Source organism: Hyperolius riggenbachi, chromosome 7 (assembly GCF_040937935.1).
Source record: "Hyperolius riggenbachi isolate aHypRig1 chromosome 7, aHypRig1.pri, whole genome shotgun sequence".
Lineage (NCBI taxonomy): Eukaryota > Metazoa > Chordata > Amphibia > Anura > Hyperoliidae > Hyperolius > Hyperolius riggenbachi.
Window position 1 is genome coordinate 43,599,813 of NC_090652.1, and position 16,525 is coordinate 43,616,337.

The window sequence follows — 16,525 nt, forward strand, 5'->3', positions numbered from 1 at the left end:
CCTCCAGCCAATCCTCATACATCCTGGGATCAGCTGACCAAGGGAGTCAGCTGATCCCTCTCTGCTTCCCATAAAGCTTCTGTCTTTCCGCGCGCGCGCGTGTATTCCTCAGCCTATGTGCACAGGAAGGCTGTACCACATCAGACACATTTCGCCGCGCGTAAACCGCCGGACTGGACGCGGAAGTAGCCGCCATGCCGTCAGAGCACGCGGCGGCTATTCCGCAATCCTTCACATTAACTCTTTCAGGAAGAGAAAGAAAAAAAGGAACACAGCAAAGTTATTTGTGTGCTTAGCACTGTACATACTCATGTCTATCTCATCAATCACATGTCACCTCGGGTATTCCTTTAAGCTCTTTCTGACAATTTTATTGGCTTGATTATGTAACAGATGAATTGGTCAATTACGGGTGCATCCCTGTAGTTAGTTCCTCAAATGGCCAGCTGCAGACAGATGCTTTTAATCATTGCAAAAAAATCTGATTTCTTTTTAAAGGAATATAGCATGAATAAATATACATGTATTACAGTAATTCTGAGTAAAGTAAACATATAAAGTGTTTAAACTTAGACATTAACCTCTTGAGTATTACCACTCCCCCCCCCCCCCCCCGTTCCAGTGGCCAGGAGCATTCAGCACCTGTACCTGCACAGGCACAGAATACTACAGAACGTGATTGGGGCGCATGTGTGTCAGCCAATATAAGCTCAGTACACCCCGGACCAGAGAACATTCTGGGGCAAATTGCAGAAGATTCAGGCAGTGCAGGAGGATGGCAAGGGAGTTATCAGCCTGGAGGGGGCTGGATGACGGGCACCTATACCTAGCTTTGCTGAAAGCACCTATACCTGGCTATACTGGGGGCACCTATGCCTGGCTATACTGTGGGCACCTATACCTGGCAATAATGGGGGCACCAAAACCTAGCTATGCTGAAGGCACCTATACCTGGCTATACTGTGGGTGTCTATACTGAAGGTACCTATACCTCGCTATATTGGGGGCAGGGGCACCTATACCTGGCTATACTGGGGACAGGAACCTATACCTAAGCTATACTGAGGGCACCTATACCTGGCTATACTGGGAACGGGCACCTATACCTGGCTATATGGGGGGCACCTATACCAGGCTATCTGTACTGGGAGCATCCAGCGGTGAGCTCTGTGTGCCAAAACCCCTGCTTTGGCACCTGCTTGGGGGGCCCCATCCAAATTTTTGCAGAGGGCCCAGTGGTTTCTAGTTACAACCCTGGTTCTGAAATGCCCAGCAATGAGTCCAGATCCAAATGCCATTAAACACATGTGGAGAGATCTTAAAATTGCTATTGGGAAAAGGTGTCCTTCCAATAAGAGAGCTGGAGCAGTTTGCAAAGGAACAGTGGTCCAAAATTCCGGGTGAGAGGTATAAGAAGCTTATTGATGGTAAAAGAAAGTGAATAATTTCAGTAATTTTTTCAAAAGGATCTGCAACCAAATATTAAGTTAAGGGTTTCAATAATTTTGTCCAGCCCATTTTTTGGAAATTTGTGTGGCATGATGTCTAATTTGCTTACTTCCTCCTTTTTTTTTTTTTTTTGTTCCAGTACAACAAAGGGAATAAACAGGTGTATAGCAAAACATGTTTTACTGCAATACTTTTGTGTGAGAAATACTTAATTTTCTGGAAAAATTCCTAAGGTTCCAACAATTTTTCAGCCATGAAAGCAATAATTAAAGAAAATTATAATAGCAGCAGCAGGAATTGGTGGCAGCACAGTAGGCCATGGACCCTGGCGGTAGGAACACAGCAATAACCAGATAGAATTTTAAAAGGTGGAGGTTTCAGGTAGAGATGGGCCAAACTATTCACCTGGTGATTTTTTTGCAGTGGGTGTTCACGTTCCCCCCATGGTGTGTTTGACCCGCCCCCTATACATCATCATTGAGCTACATTTTTACCCCTTATCTCACAGTCAGCACACACATGGCAGCCAATAAGCTATCCCTCCCACCTGGAACACCCCCCTCCTTTTAGAAAGCAAGCACAGAAGCCATTTTGCAGTCTTAGTTTGGCGTCTGTGCTAGACAGATGAGGGACAGTGTGTTGTGACAGGGAGTGCTAGGTAGGCCTGTGTTCTGTGTCCTCAGCACAGATTCTTGCTGCCACCACATTTTTCTGAAACAGCCACAGCATTCTTAGGGCTAATACATTGTTTTTCTTGCTATTGTATTGCTCTTCTGTGGCCAGTGCACAAGTTAGCTGTTGGAGACAGGTCTGCTGGTCCTAGTAGTGCACTGACCATAACCTAATAATCCTTCACATCACAACTGGCATCTAGTATCCACTATTGGCCCCTCTGTAAAACCTCAGTGCTGTTGGAGACATGTCTGCTGGTCCTAATAGTGCACAGACCATTACCCAGCAATCCTTCACACCACAACTGGCATCTAGTATCCACTACTGCCCCCTGTATAAGGCCCCAGTGCAGAATCAGTGTTTTTTTGGTCAATTAACTGTGATTGAACTACCTCAGCCTGACCATAGATTCTGGAAAACTGTGATCTGGAAAATCGCCTGCACTCCCACTATTGTGCACACAAGCATGGTGGCCACTACACACCACTACACAAAGACTGCCGCCAAGAGAACGAACATTTATGTCCTGGAGGTGTCAACTAGTAAAAACAAAGAGATGCCCACCTGACATAATTACTAAAGGTCGTTTGCGATTGTTTGTGGACTGTGGTGTGTTAAATGCAGTGTTTTGTCTGTCAGTGTGAAGCAGGTATAACCCTTGTACTACCTGATGTACGTGTGCGCACGCCGGTCATTTTAAAGCACTTTATTACATCAATTTAGGAATGTGATTTCTGCCCTTTAGAGATTGAAACACAACTCTGCGTCAACTACATCATTTTTGGTGGGACTTTGCCATTGATCCCCCTCCGGCATGCCCCCATCCAGGTGTTAGGACCCTTGAAACAAATTTTCCATCACTTTTGTGGTCAGAAACAGTCCCTGTAGGTTTTAGAGTTCACTTGTCCATTAAAGTCTACGGAGATTTGCCTGTTCGGAATCGAGAAAAATCTCTAGTTCCAGGAAGCAGTCATGCAGCCGCATTTGGGGCCTCCAACTCAGATAGCATAGTTTTCAACCCCAACACACCCAGAATTTTTTAAAATAACTTTTGCCAGCAGCAGTAAGGGTAGGCCGTGGACCCTGGCAGTGGGAACACAGCATGAATGAATAATTAAAATTAGGAGTGCAGGAGTAGAGTTGGGCCGAACCTCCGATTTTAGGTTCGCGAACCGGGTTCGCGAACTTCCGCGGAAGGTTCGGTTCGCGTTAAAGTTCGCGAACCGCAATAGACTTCAATGGGAATGCGAACTTTGAAAAAAAAAGTGATGGAAAAGATGTTTCAAGGGGTCTAACACCTGGAGGGGGGCATGGCGGAGTGGGATACACGCCAAAAGTCCCCAGGAAAAATCTGGATTTGACGCAAAGCAGCGTTTTAAGGGCAGAAATCACATTGAATGCTAAATGACAGGCCTAAAGTGCTTTAAAACATCTTGCATGTGTATACATCAATCAGGTAGTGTAATTAAGGTACTGCTTCACACTGACACAACAAACTCACCGTGTAACGCACCGCAAACAGCTGTTTGTGTAGTGACGGCCGTGCTGGACTGGTGCGCACCATGGCGAGAGTGCATGTATTGGTGGCTTTACAGCCCATATGGTCGCCTGGCTGATGTAGCTGAATGACAGAACAGTGACTGTCCAGCTGATCAAATTTGGTCTGACCACAATGAAGCAACGACCTTATTATCTTTTGTGTGCCCCCCGAGACACTCATCTATGCGTATCTGAACAGTACAGGTATACAGTGGCGGGTTCACTGAACACAACAGGTATGCAGTGGCGGGTTCACTGAACAGGTATGCAATGGCGGGTTCACTAAACAGGTATACAGTGGCGGGTCCACTGAACAGAACAGGTATGCAGTGGCGGGTTCACTGAACACAACAGGTATGCAGTGGTGGGTTCACTGAACACAACAGGTATGCAGTGGTGGGTTCACTGAACAGGTATGCAGTGGTGGGTTCACAGAACAGGTATGCAGTGGCGGGTTCACTGAACAGTACAGGTATACAGTGGCAGGTTCACTGAACAGAACAGGTATGCAGTGGCGGGTTCACTGAACAGTACAGGTATACAGTGGCGGGTTCACTGAACACAACAGGTATGCAGTGGCGGGTTCACTGAACAGGTATACAGTGGCGAGTTCACTGAACAGAACAGGTATACAGTGGCGGGTTCACAGAACAGGTATGCAGTGGCAGGTTCACTGAACACAACAGGTATGCAGTGGCGGGTTCACTAAACAGGTATACAGTGGCGGGTCCACTGAACAGAACAGGTATGCAGTGGCGGGTTCACTAAACAGGTATGCAGTGGTGGGTTCACAGAACAGGTATGCAGTGGTGGGTTCACAGAACAGGTATGCAGTGGTGGGTTCACAGAACAGGTATGCAGTGGTGGGTTCACAGCACAGGTATGCAGTGGTGGGTTCACAGAACAGGTATGCAGTGGTGGGTTCACAGCACAGATATGCAGTGGTGGGTTCACTGAACAGGTATGCAGTGGTGGGTTCACAGCACAGGTATGCAGTGGTGGGTTCACTGAACAGGTATGCAGTGGTGGGTTCACAGCACAGGTATGCAGTGGTGGGTTCACAGAACAGGTATGCAGTGGTGGGTTCACAGCACAGGTATGCAGTGGTGGGTTCACAGAACAGGTATGCAGTGGTGGGTTCACAGCACAGGTATGCAGTGGTGGGTTCACAGCACAGGTATGCAGTGGTGGGTTCACAGAACAGGTATGCAGCCAGACAGGAACAAGTTAAGCCTAACTAATCTTTCCCTGAGAGACAGTCTGCAGCAGCTCGCCCTACTCTCACTAACGCAGGCAGCACACGAGTGACCGTAATGGCCGCCACTGCCTGCCTTATATAAGGGGGGGAGTGGCTCCAGGGGCTAGTGTAGCCTAATTGGCTACACTGGGCCTGCTGACTGTGATGTAGAGGGTCAAAGTTGACCCTCAAGGTGCATTATGGGGCGAACCGAACTTCCGCAAAGGTTCGCCAGCGGGACGCGAACGCGAACCACCGAAGTTCGCGTGGAACCGTTCGCCGGCGAACCGTTCGGCCCATCTCTATGCAGGAGGAGGAGTTGGTGTTCAGTTTTGCATCCATCACTAATTCCATGCCCGTAAGTTAAAAAATAACAGTAATATACCTGTAATATACCCTCTTGACATAACTATTAAAAAATATTTAAAAAGTGCTGTCCCTAAGGTAACTATTTATGATTTGTTTTTATGTATTTTTTTACATACAAAAAAAAATTACATTCGTAAGTATGTGAATCAGAAGTAATGTGTGGCACTGTAACTCCAGAACATACAATGAAGCAGGCATCTAATAGATGCCGGCATTCATTGACTCGGGGACTTAGATTAATGAAAGGGAACTGAGTTTCTATTCATTCATCTACCTGCTAAAGGGTGGTGACGGGAGCAGACGCATTTTCACGGCACTGGGACTTCAAGTGAAGTGATTATACTGCACCTGGTGGTTAAAGGAACAGTCCAACAGAAAATGGTCCATGGTCTTCTCAACACCTCCAGACTACCCATGAGCACAACCATGATCCCACTATCTTATAAACTTCAAATTTCCTCTAACAAAGAGCTTGCTGTGAAAGGAAAGCCAAGCAAAAAACCTGAATTTGCTAGGAATCCTGTCTGGGAAAACATAGAAAGCACAAACCTTACCTCATAATTGGGCTTGGGCAAATTCTTCAGGGCCAATGGATCTTGAATAAAGGACTCAATCAGTCCCCACCAGGACTCTCCAAGAGGTTGAGATAATATCCTCCTTCATCAATCCCCATTGCCTGATCGCTTTCAGACATGATGCAACATAATTCGGGAGATAGCCATTGCTAGTCCTCGGCCTTTTCACCAAATCACCTTCTTCACAGCATCTGAGAAAAGGCTTAACCGCTTGCCGCCCGCATCACGCCAGTAGGCGTGGCCGCGGCGGCAGCCCCAGGACCAGCTAACGCCAATTGGCGGAAAGTCCTGGGGCAGCAGTTTACGGGAGATCGCGTGCACGGTGCGCGCGCATCTCCCGCTTGGTGGGCGGAGCTGAGCTCCGCCTTCAGTTTCCGAGCGGCGATTGCCGCTCGGGAGACTGTTACACGGTGAAACCGCCGTGTATTTACATGTGCAGCGCTGCGATCAGCAGCAGCGCTGCACTGGGGACAGCCGTGTGACACGGCTGTCCCCATGGGGGACAAGAGAGCGATCGGCTCTCATAGGCAGAAGCCTATGACAGCCGATCGCCGTGATTGGCCGGCTGGGGGGAGGGAGGGGATTTAGAAAAAAAAAAAAAAAGAAAATGTCAAAAAATATTTAAAAAACAAACAAACAAATATTTATAAAAAAACAAATAAACACAGGGGGGGCGATCAGACCTCACCAACAGAGAGCTCTGTTGGTGGGGAGAAAAGGGGGGGGGAGATCACTTGTGTGCAGAGGTATACGGCCCTGCAGCTTGGCCTTAAAGCTGCAGTGGCCAATTAATGTAAAATTAGGCTGGTCACTAGGGGGGTTTACCACCATGGTCCTCAAGAGGTTAAACCAAAATAGGAAAACACCCATCTATCCAGGCAATTCCTCTGCCTACATCTTACCAAAATTGTTCTTTATATATGTTACGGCCAGAAGCCGAAGTGTGGCCACTTCGCGTTCTGGCCAACCACTTCGGGTTCTGGCCGGCCAATGTGCGAAGTGGCCGCAGCGCAGCGGGCAATGTTAGAAATGTAATGTTTACACTAAGCACAATGTATTTTACGGCCGTCTCGCTGCGGCCAAATGTATTAAAACTTGCTTAATTTAATTAAATATAGCCGGCGGGAATGTAATAGATGAAGCCGCCGGCAAATAACATGAATAAAATAATTTATATATTTGTAATAGAATAAATAGCCTTAAAATAGCCTTAAAATCACGTATACATTAATATTATAAATAAAGAAAAGTATATATAAATATATACAATACAATAGATAGCCTTACAAGCATTAGAAATCTTAAAATAACAGTAACATTAAAAGCGATATTTTAGTAACTATAATCAACGCATTATAAGTGTAAAAATAAAGTTAATACCAAAAGCGATGTATTTCTAATACAATAAGGTTGAAAACGGTATTTACGCATTATACATATGAAAACAAATTTTTAAATGATCAAAGAAGTGTAAACGAAAATTTAGTTGTTATACTTTTGTAAGCGAAATTTTTAAACTAAATAATAAGTAAAAACTGATATAAGCGAAATTTAAAAACGAAAAAATAAGTATGACACAAAGTCAAAACGAACTTGTAAACGATATTTGTTATAAACCTTATTCTGTAAACGAAAAATTTTGTTAACACGATCCCTGTAACCGCTATTTCTCGGGCGCCCTTTTTTCCTGTCGGGCGCCGATTAGCCGATATTTTGCATTGCAGTCTATGGCGGCGCCCTTTTTGTCCACTATCCCTGTGCGCCCTTTTTTACTAGCACCCTGATGGACGCCTGACACCAGTAACAGCTCTAAGCCAGTGTCTGTCGCCATGATCTAATTGACAATGTTGTGGACTATGGACTCTGACCTTCCTACAGCTTAATGGACAATGTTACCAGCAGGTTCTTTGATGGTGATTTTGAGTTTCTAACGCTTATCTATTGCCAGTGACTGGTACTTGTCATCACATTTTATACAGTTTGGATACCTATTGCATTAAAAAGCAAGAATATTTGCATTCAATTGAGTTTGCTCATCTGTGTCGCGACTACTGGGATTTGGTATAATACTGTAGTAACATTAAAGTAACATTTTTAAAATCAATAACAAGTGGAATATACCATTACAATGTGGAAAGGAAGTCCATCCTGAATTGGTGCACTGAATTCTGACTTCAGGATTTTTGGTTGAGGCAAGAAACCCTTCATTGCACTCGTAGTCCAAGTACTCTCCAACTTCATACGCATTCTTGTGCTCCTTGTATGTGCCATTTGCAAGGTTAGGTCTATAGCAAAATTCTGAAAGGGGAAAAATAACTAATTACAACCCTATTGTTCACAACTGGCCTAATGTACTGAGGCAGTGGTTATAGCTAAGGAGCTATGGGTTACAGTGCAAGTTTGACATTGGGCTTCCTCAAGCGCTCCACAAATAAGAACTGATATAGGGTACCAAAACCTGCCAAGGACAGTTACAGTGTTGGAGAGTTATAAACTACTATTAACCACTTCTCAACTGAGGGGTTTCACCCCTAAAACACCAGTGCGATTTTTACCTTTCAGCGCTGCTTCCATTCCTTTATTTCTGTAATATGATTGGTTATTGGGGACTGGGGTCCCCATAACCAATCATTGGACTGCAGAGCCGGGGTGTGTGTGCTCATGCGCAGGTCGCGGGGGCACGTTTGTTTATTTTACATTGGTATGAATAAAGACTGCTTCTGTTTGAAGCAGTCTTCATTCTATTCATAATCGGCGAGTCTAATTGGATTTAGGAACGCTTGTTCCTAACGTCCAATTAATCACCTGCTGTGCGGGCTGGCTGGAGTGTGTGCGCGAGTTCCACCCGCCCACTCCCAGCCAGTAAACAAACAAGTGCGCCTTTCTCCGTCCCTGGGGGTGAAGCGGTGTGCAGAGGGATGGAGAAATTTAGCACTGGGGGGGTAAAGTGGTTAAAAGCACCCACGCTCATAGCCAGCAGCATTTCCGCCCGGCGGATCGTTCAGAAACAGCCTTATCAGTCCGCCGACAGTGCATACACACGCACTACAGTCTGCTGAAAACCCGCCCAGTGGGAGGTGCTGACGGACCCATCCTTGGCTGCTGTAGTGCGTGTATATGCACCTTAACACTAAATTTATTAAAGCTGCAGAATGTGCAAAACGAGGGCTAAGCCGTCAAATTACAACATAAAAGAGAAAAAGATTACCATTAAACATCACCAGGCCACATATATATATATATATATATATATACATATATATATATATATATATACATACATACATATATATATATATAATTATATTTATCATATGTTTTCTTGATTTATCTCTGTTACTCTTTGAACCTGGATCTTTTTATTCCGGGAGAGATACCCCCTCTTATTATGACTATTTTTGAGGAATTACTATTATTAATGGGCGCTGGTCATGTCACCTTTTAGTGATGTTTTAATTGTTTTTACCTATGCGGTTTTGTGGAATCAATAAATGTTTTTTGTACTTTGCATAATTAATGAGTCTGTGGTCTGGTGCTGTTAAAGGGTAATCTTTTTCTATTTTTTGTTGTAATCACACTGTTGAGTATCTTTTAGAGCAGAGAGAACGTTCTGAGTTCAGTGACTTTGATGAACAGAGGCGCCAGCAGAATAAAAACAATAATTAAAAGTTTTAAAATATGCTGGGGAGGCAGTGGTGGACTTACCTCCGAAAGCAGACTAGACTACTTGTCTGACATAAATAAACACTTTATTAGTACCCCAATAGATGCAACGCGTTTTGCAGGACCAAGCCCACTTCATCAGGCAATAAAACAGGGGACAAAACAGTAGCTCTCAGGTAGCACGTATAGTTCTGAGTTCAGGTCCGCTTTAATTTTGGTTTCAGATTCACAAATATGCAGTCGATTCACATACACTACAGCCAACTTATGTTCAGAATGCTACCATAAAGCCCCTAGTATGTGGGGATCGCCTGATGAAAGATATGTGTGCTTGAGAAGTCAAGCAACCAGCGCTAAATAACAACAATGGTAGAATAGAAAGGATCCGCTAAATAACACTAACTTCCCTCCATGCAGAGCAGTGCACAGAGGTGACTTACCAAATGTCTAGAGACCATCCTTTAGCTTCCTATCGCTCCCAGCGGCTGTTATGCATCCTTTGTGTACGGCTCCCGAAGACGTGGGTCACATGACACACCAGGACCCATACATGCATGCAGGAAAGCCGCTGGGACAGGAAGTGTAGTGGACAGTGCCTAGAGGTTTGATAAGTCTCTTCTGCTGTGCCGCTCTGCAATTAATGAACTCTTGGCCCCCATTCTGATGGTTAGTTGAGCCTTCTGGATGCCTGAGTTTTGGATAACGGGGGGTTTACTGTATGTCTCTTTATTCTTTCACTGGAACCATGAGGCTAGAGGATGAACGTAGCAAGCAATGAAAAGTGAAGGGTATTGGCATGCTATTCAAGGCACTACTGAGATACTAATGATTTTTCTGAGTTTAAAAAACAAAAAATTATTTATATTACTTGTACCGACTATCCTCCTTAACATATGTAGCAATTTTGGTAGCAATAGCAAGTATGGGGGCTGTGCTATTCACCGCCAAAGTCAGCACATAATTACGCATAAATTACATGTAAATTAATGCTTTAATTATGAGTGATTAAACAAAGTCAATTGGATTACGAATTTGTAATTAGGTATAGGCGTAATTGTGAAAATATATACATAATTTCGCTTTATCGTAATTAGCTGATTATGATCTTCACTGAATCCATATTTCCTTCAACAAGTCTAAGCCTGCCCTCTCTCTTATGGTGGCCATACACGGTACAATAAAAACGTTCGATTTTCCCGTTTATTCGATCTAAATGATTGAATTGAATGAAAGTTGAATTTTTATTTTTTTTCGATCAAGAAATTCGAACGATTATCCCGTTTTTTCGGGAAAAATGATCGGACATGCTGGAAAAATCTTTATATTCGATCTAACGGAATAATCAAACTAAATTATCTAATTGAAAAATTGTACCATGTGTGGCCACCATTAGGATCCTTCCTAAATGAAGAGAACAAATACATTAAGGTCTCTTTCACAGTGGGACGTTAAAGTCGCACGTTAGAAAATGTTTAAACGTGGAGTAGCGCACAGCAATTCAAAGTCTGTGAAACATTCACAGTGCACACGTTGCGTTTGTGTGTAACGTGTAGCATTATTAGAAAGTGCTGCATGCTGTGCGTTATACACGTTATTAACTGCGGTGGACTGTTTGCACATGATCAGTAATGACCTGGAAGCATACTTTTTATTTCCTGTATGCTCTGCTGTATGCGACCATAACAGGGCATAAAGTTGTGTTGTGACATTTTTGGGACATTTTTTCCCAGTGTGAAGGTAGCCTAACTGTAAATAATCAAAATTTTGGGACCTTTTCTGTCAGAATTTACAGTAGTATCAAAAGACTATAACACACACAACTTACTTGAACACCCTTTCCCTGATAATTTTCCATTAGGAAGACACTTTATGTTGCCATGGATACTTCCATCTGACATTTTGTAGCCTTTAAAACACCTAAACCATAGTCTGTGTCCTACAAGGATTTCTCTGGCTGTTGACCAAATGTATGAATTCATCTCATTACGAGAAGGAATAACACATATTTCTGTGAGAAAGAAAAAGCAAATATGTTGATTTTAATATTTAACCTAACTGAAGACCGGGCGTATGTATTTGGTTATTGTTGGGTCCAACTACTTTTTTCTAACCTTAACACACAGTTACTCAATGACCAAGTTTGTGAGCTTTGGGGTCCTTGGCATCAATAATGTGTACATTTTCCCATTGAAATCAAGCAAACAAATTGATTGGCTGTTTGTGGCTCCACCCCTTTATCTGATATTGTGCTGCAGTCACCCAATGACCGATTGTAGCAGGTTTGCGGCCTCTGCCATTAAGTATAAGAATGGCAGCAATTTAAATATTCCCTGTGAAAATCAATAGGTGAATTTTGATTGGCTGTTGAAAGGCCCCACACACTTTCCTGAATATTAATACCAGTCACCCAGTGACCAACTGTGCCAAGTTTGAGAACCCTGCGAGTAACAGTACAAGAATGGCTGCAGTTTACATTTCCCATTTGGTTGTTGTTGGCTACACCCACTTTTCATAACCTTGACACACAGTACTTCAATGACCTTTTTTGGGGGACTCTGGCTTTATCACTGTGAGAATTGCAGTGTTTTACATTTTTTTTCATTGACGTGAATGGGTGAAATCTGATTGGCTGATTGCAGCTCCGCCCAGGTGGGCAGGGGGGATGCAGGACCCCCAAGAACATATCATCCCAGTTAGTAAGGGATTTGTATACCAAGTAGTCATTGAAACACACACACACACACACACACACACACACACACACACACACACACTTACTTTTATATATATAGGTTACGTATATTTCTAATAATTTTCTATTTATAAAGTTTACGTTATTTTTCACTAAATAATCTGCGGCACGCTGCCTCTAGAATTTTTAATACCATACTAGGATTATTTCTAGGCCACACCTCTATTTTACTTGCAATTCCTTCCTATCCTCACAGTATCTTAGTGTGACTGCACTGTTCAACTGACCAGACGAAGAGTGCAGTCTAACCACTAAGGGCTCTTTCACATATGCACTGATTTTCTGCATTTCAACGCAGCGCCTGAAGTTTGCGTTACCCAAGGTGAAATGAAAGTCCATAGACTTTCATTTTAGCTTTCACATATAACGCAGCGTTTTTGTGCGGTGCGCTACGACGCACCCAGGTGCAGTTTTTCGGCCTACGCTAGCGTTACGCGTTTCAATGTTAGTCAATGTAAACCGCACGCTATGCACGTTTTTAATCCGTTGGCAACGCAGGCAAACAGTCCCAGAATGCAAATAGGCAACTTCCGCTTTGTCACTTCCTTTCTAGGGCGAGACAGGATCGTGGATGGAAGTGTGTAGGAGCTGTGGCGCAGTAGGAAATAAAAATGGGCGCCAAATGCACATTCGACATAGAGGAACTGATTGTGAAGGTGGAGGAGCATCCTGGACTGTATGAGAAGGGTCATGAGGACTTTAAAAAGACCAGCAAAAAGAATAAAATCTGGAGAGCAATCACCATGGAGCTGTTCGTAGAAGATTGGCCTCTTTGGTCAGAGGATCAGAAGGAGGACAAAGGTTTGTCATTGCTATAGAACTATGTAAAGTTTTTTTTAACTCAGTAGATTTGTTTGTTCTGTTTGGGTGTGTGTCCAGGTGTAAAAAGGTAGTGATGATAGGTAGATGCAATTGAAACTGATTGGGGTTTTGTCCACTGGCCATATACTATGTGCACACATGAGAATTGGAACTGTGATGCTGCATATGGTGCAGTTTGTTCCCCCCACCCCGCCGTATAGCGCACAGAAGCTGGCCGACCTTATGGGCCCATACACCTGATGTCCCCACACAGCCTCTCTGTCTTTTTAATGCCGCTGATAGCAGCAGCCACTATAATAATTTTTCTAGTGCGTGTACATGCCTGCCTATTTTGGCCGGAGCAGGAAATGTGTGTGGTTGGGTGGGTGGGGGGCACTACCACCACAACTACCACCACAGCTATCACAGATTGTGATTGGTTTCATGCTGAAATCGATTCACAATCCTGTTTGCAGTAAAGGCAGACATACGATCCCTCTGTCTGATGGCAAATCTACCAGTGTATGGTCATATTAGTGGTAGTGAAATGATGGTGGGGCGTTTGCAGTGTAGTATTTCAATTGTGCACTCTGTCATGTCAAACAAATGGAATTATAATTGAATGATCATAATGTTGTTGAACACATACATGTGATATATATATATATATATATATATATATATATATATATGTATATATATTTTTTTACAGTTGCAGAGATGAAAACTAAGTGGCGACATGTGCGTGATAATTTTGCAAGAGAGATGAAACTAGAGCGAAAAGAGCAACGTAGTGGCTCCGGTCGTTCCAAACGACAACCGTATAAACACACAGCAATTATGGCTTTCCTCAGGCCTTCTCTGGAAATGCGGCTGTAAGTTTATCCTTTTTGGGTTTTTTTTCCTGTTTTTTAAAAAAAATCATTACTTTTCGTTCCTTTTTTTAATTATAGCACAGAGGATAACATTACATTCTCTTCTGATGAGGATTCCATCCTATCTATGGATACATCGGACAAATCTAGGCGCACTGAAGAATTAGAGAATTAAATTGACTTCTCACAGGAACTTATAGAGGACACTGAAGGCACCTCAGATAGTGCTGGTAAGAAAGCATTCAGAAAAGCTGGGGGATCAGATAACAGGGGTAAAAAAGTGACCAAAAAAAGCAAAGAGGAAGATCTCATGACGTCACTGAAAACATGCATGACTGTAATTAAGGGCAAGGAACAGCCAATGTCGGAAGCGCAATCATTAGCGCAAAGTTTGATACCTCTACTTGAAAGAGTGCCTGCGTCGAATATGTTTGCTCTAAGACATGCATTGTTAGATGCAATTTATGCACACATCCCTTCCGCCTCAGGTGGAGATGTTCATATTGCTGAAGCTCCCTCTACTGGTTTTGTGCCTCCTCCTACTATTATTTATCGTCAACAACCTGTTGAACGATCAAGTACACCTATACAACATGCGGTGCCACAAAGTGGCAATGTTGGTCAGTCTATGCATGCTCAGTATTTACAGAAGTACTCTTTGAAACCAGCTCATTCTAATGTGCCTCCACATGCTGAGGTACAACGTACCTATCAGCAATATCATCTACAGTCTTTAGATAACAACCCTCAACAGGCCCAGCTTAAAAATCAACCACAAAGTGGTACAGTGCGTCCTCATTCCTTTCCACCCCGACGTAGTGATAGCCAAAGTGGGGATTCTAATTTTCAGTACATGAGCAGTTCATATTCTTACCCTGATATTACTGAACCTCCCCAAACATATGGGTCTGATACAAACATGCCTTCTTTTCTGCAAGAACTAAGATCGGGCTGCGCTAGTCCTCAAAATTTTTAAAATAGAAGTGTTCAAAGAAACACAAACCCACCAACAGAATATACCCAGGCCCAACAGGGTTTGCCACATCAAGACAGCAATGCAGGTGCCAGTACTGCCCCAGAAGGCAATTATTTCACTGATCTGTAAAATTGCAAATTTTTGGGTGGGTTGACTAAAAGTTCTGTTAATTGTCCCTACAGTAGACAGTAATGTTATGTGAAAAATGGTGTTTGTGGTATGTGCACTACCTTCTATGGCAAGCACAGGCAGTTTTATATACATAAATGTTTGACAGTGCAATAGCACTACTACATGTAAAAAATGTGAGGTAAGATTCTGACCTTGTAAGTTTTTCAACACAGAAAACCTAAACAACCGCTTTGGGCCTACTTTTGTATACAATGTTCTTTATGTGATAGAGGTGAATGATGTATTTTTCTAATACATTGTTTGTGGACATCGCATCTTACACAAATTTGGATTGTGTAAAATGCAATGTGAACCCATATTTAAATAAAAAAAAAAAGTCAGATACTCACATAATCACAGACTTCCCTATCCTCTCCCGGTGTTCTTTGTGCTGTGTTGGCTTCCCCCTACCATCTGCTACCATGGAGACTTTGGAAGTCTTCACGAGCCGAGTTCTACCGAAGACAGGCGGTTACAAACTGCACATTCGCGAATGTGTCATACAGCGTGTTCCCTCATGCGCAGTGTACAGCTTAACATCTTTGGGAGCACTCGGGTTCACGAAGCATTTCAAAACTCTCCATATGAACGAGAAACAGCGGTATTTGACTGCAAGGGACGAATAACACTGTGTGGAGCCAGCGCAAGGACGGACACCGGGAGAGGAGAGGAGATACTTACCCTCCTTACGTGATTATCTGACTTTCTTTTATTTAAATATGGTTTCTCATTTGTTGTAATTTCCTAAATGTCATGTCCGACACAATGTAGGACATGCCATTCAGGAGGTTTTGAACTACATACTTTGCCTACCGAACAATATTTGCCTTGTTACTGTGCTTGCCATAAAAAATACTTATAATCAGAGAGCTGAAGTAGAGAAAAGCGTTTGTACCTACCTTGGGCTTCCTCCGACCACATACACCAGGATCACTCCCATGCCGCCATCCACCACTGCCTGCATCTATCAGAACCAGCTTGCCGCTCTTCCGTCAGTCGGAGCCACTTTACTGTAGGAGAAGTGCGCTGTTTGCTTATCTGAACAGCAGCCGATAAAGAGATACATAAAGGGCGCACTTCCTTAGCGTAGCCTGGCTCCAATGACATCAGTGACAATAGCCTGTGGTCGTAGATGTAGGCAGTGGTGGATGGCGACATGAGAGCCATCTGGACGTCTGGGGCTGGAGGAAGCCCAAGGTATGTACAAAAGCATTTCTCTACTTGAGCTCTGTGGTTCCCTTTACACTACATCACCTATACTGCAATTGTTGTGTTGATCGTTCATCCTTATTTTGTAAGTAACACTTTATGGTTATGTATGCTGAGGTTTCTTGGGTGTACAAATATGGATATTTTTATATAGTACATTGAGGTAAGACCAGTACTGTCCTGCATTCATGTGAGCATTATAGTTTTGTTTGTTACATGTGGAAGAGACTACTCTCT

At 43.4% G+C, this 16,525-nt stretch overlaps 1 protein-coding gene across 5 annotated transcripts in view; it reads right to left on the reverse strand.

The window, feature by feature from the left end:
- Positions 1-16,525, reverse strand: part of LOC137524285 (complement factor H-related protein 1-like) — a 149,712-nt gene that overhangs the window by 56,151 nt on the left and 77,036 nt on the right. For 4 of the 5 annotated variants that reach the window (XM_068243967.1, XM_068243968.1, XM_068243966.1 and 1 more), the window contains 2 exons: positions 11,330-11,512; positions 7,963-8,139 (listed from right to left, as the gene is read on the reverse strand). In XM_068243967.1, the coding sequence (XP_068100068.1) occupies positions 7,963-8,139; positions 11,330-11,512 (360 nt within the window). The remainder of the gene's footprint in view (positions 1-7,962; positions 8,140-11,329; positions 11,513-16,525) is intronic. The other variant, XM_068243969.1, reaches the window with a different exon arrangement.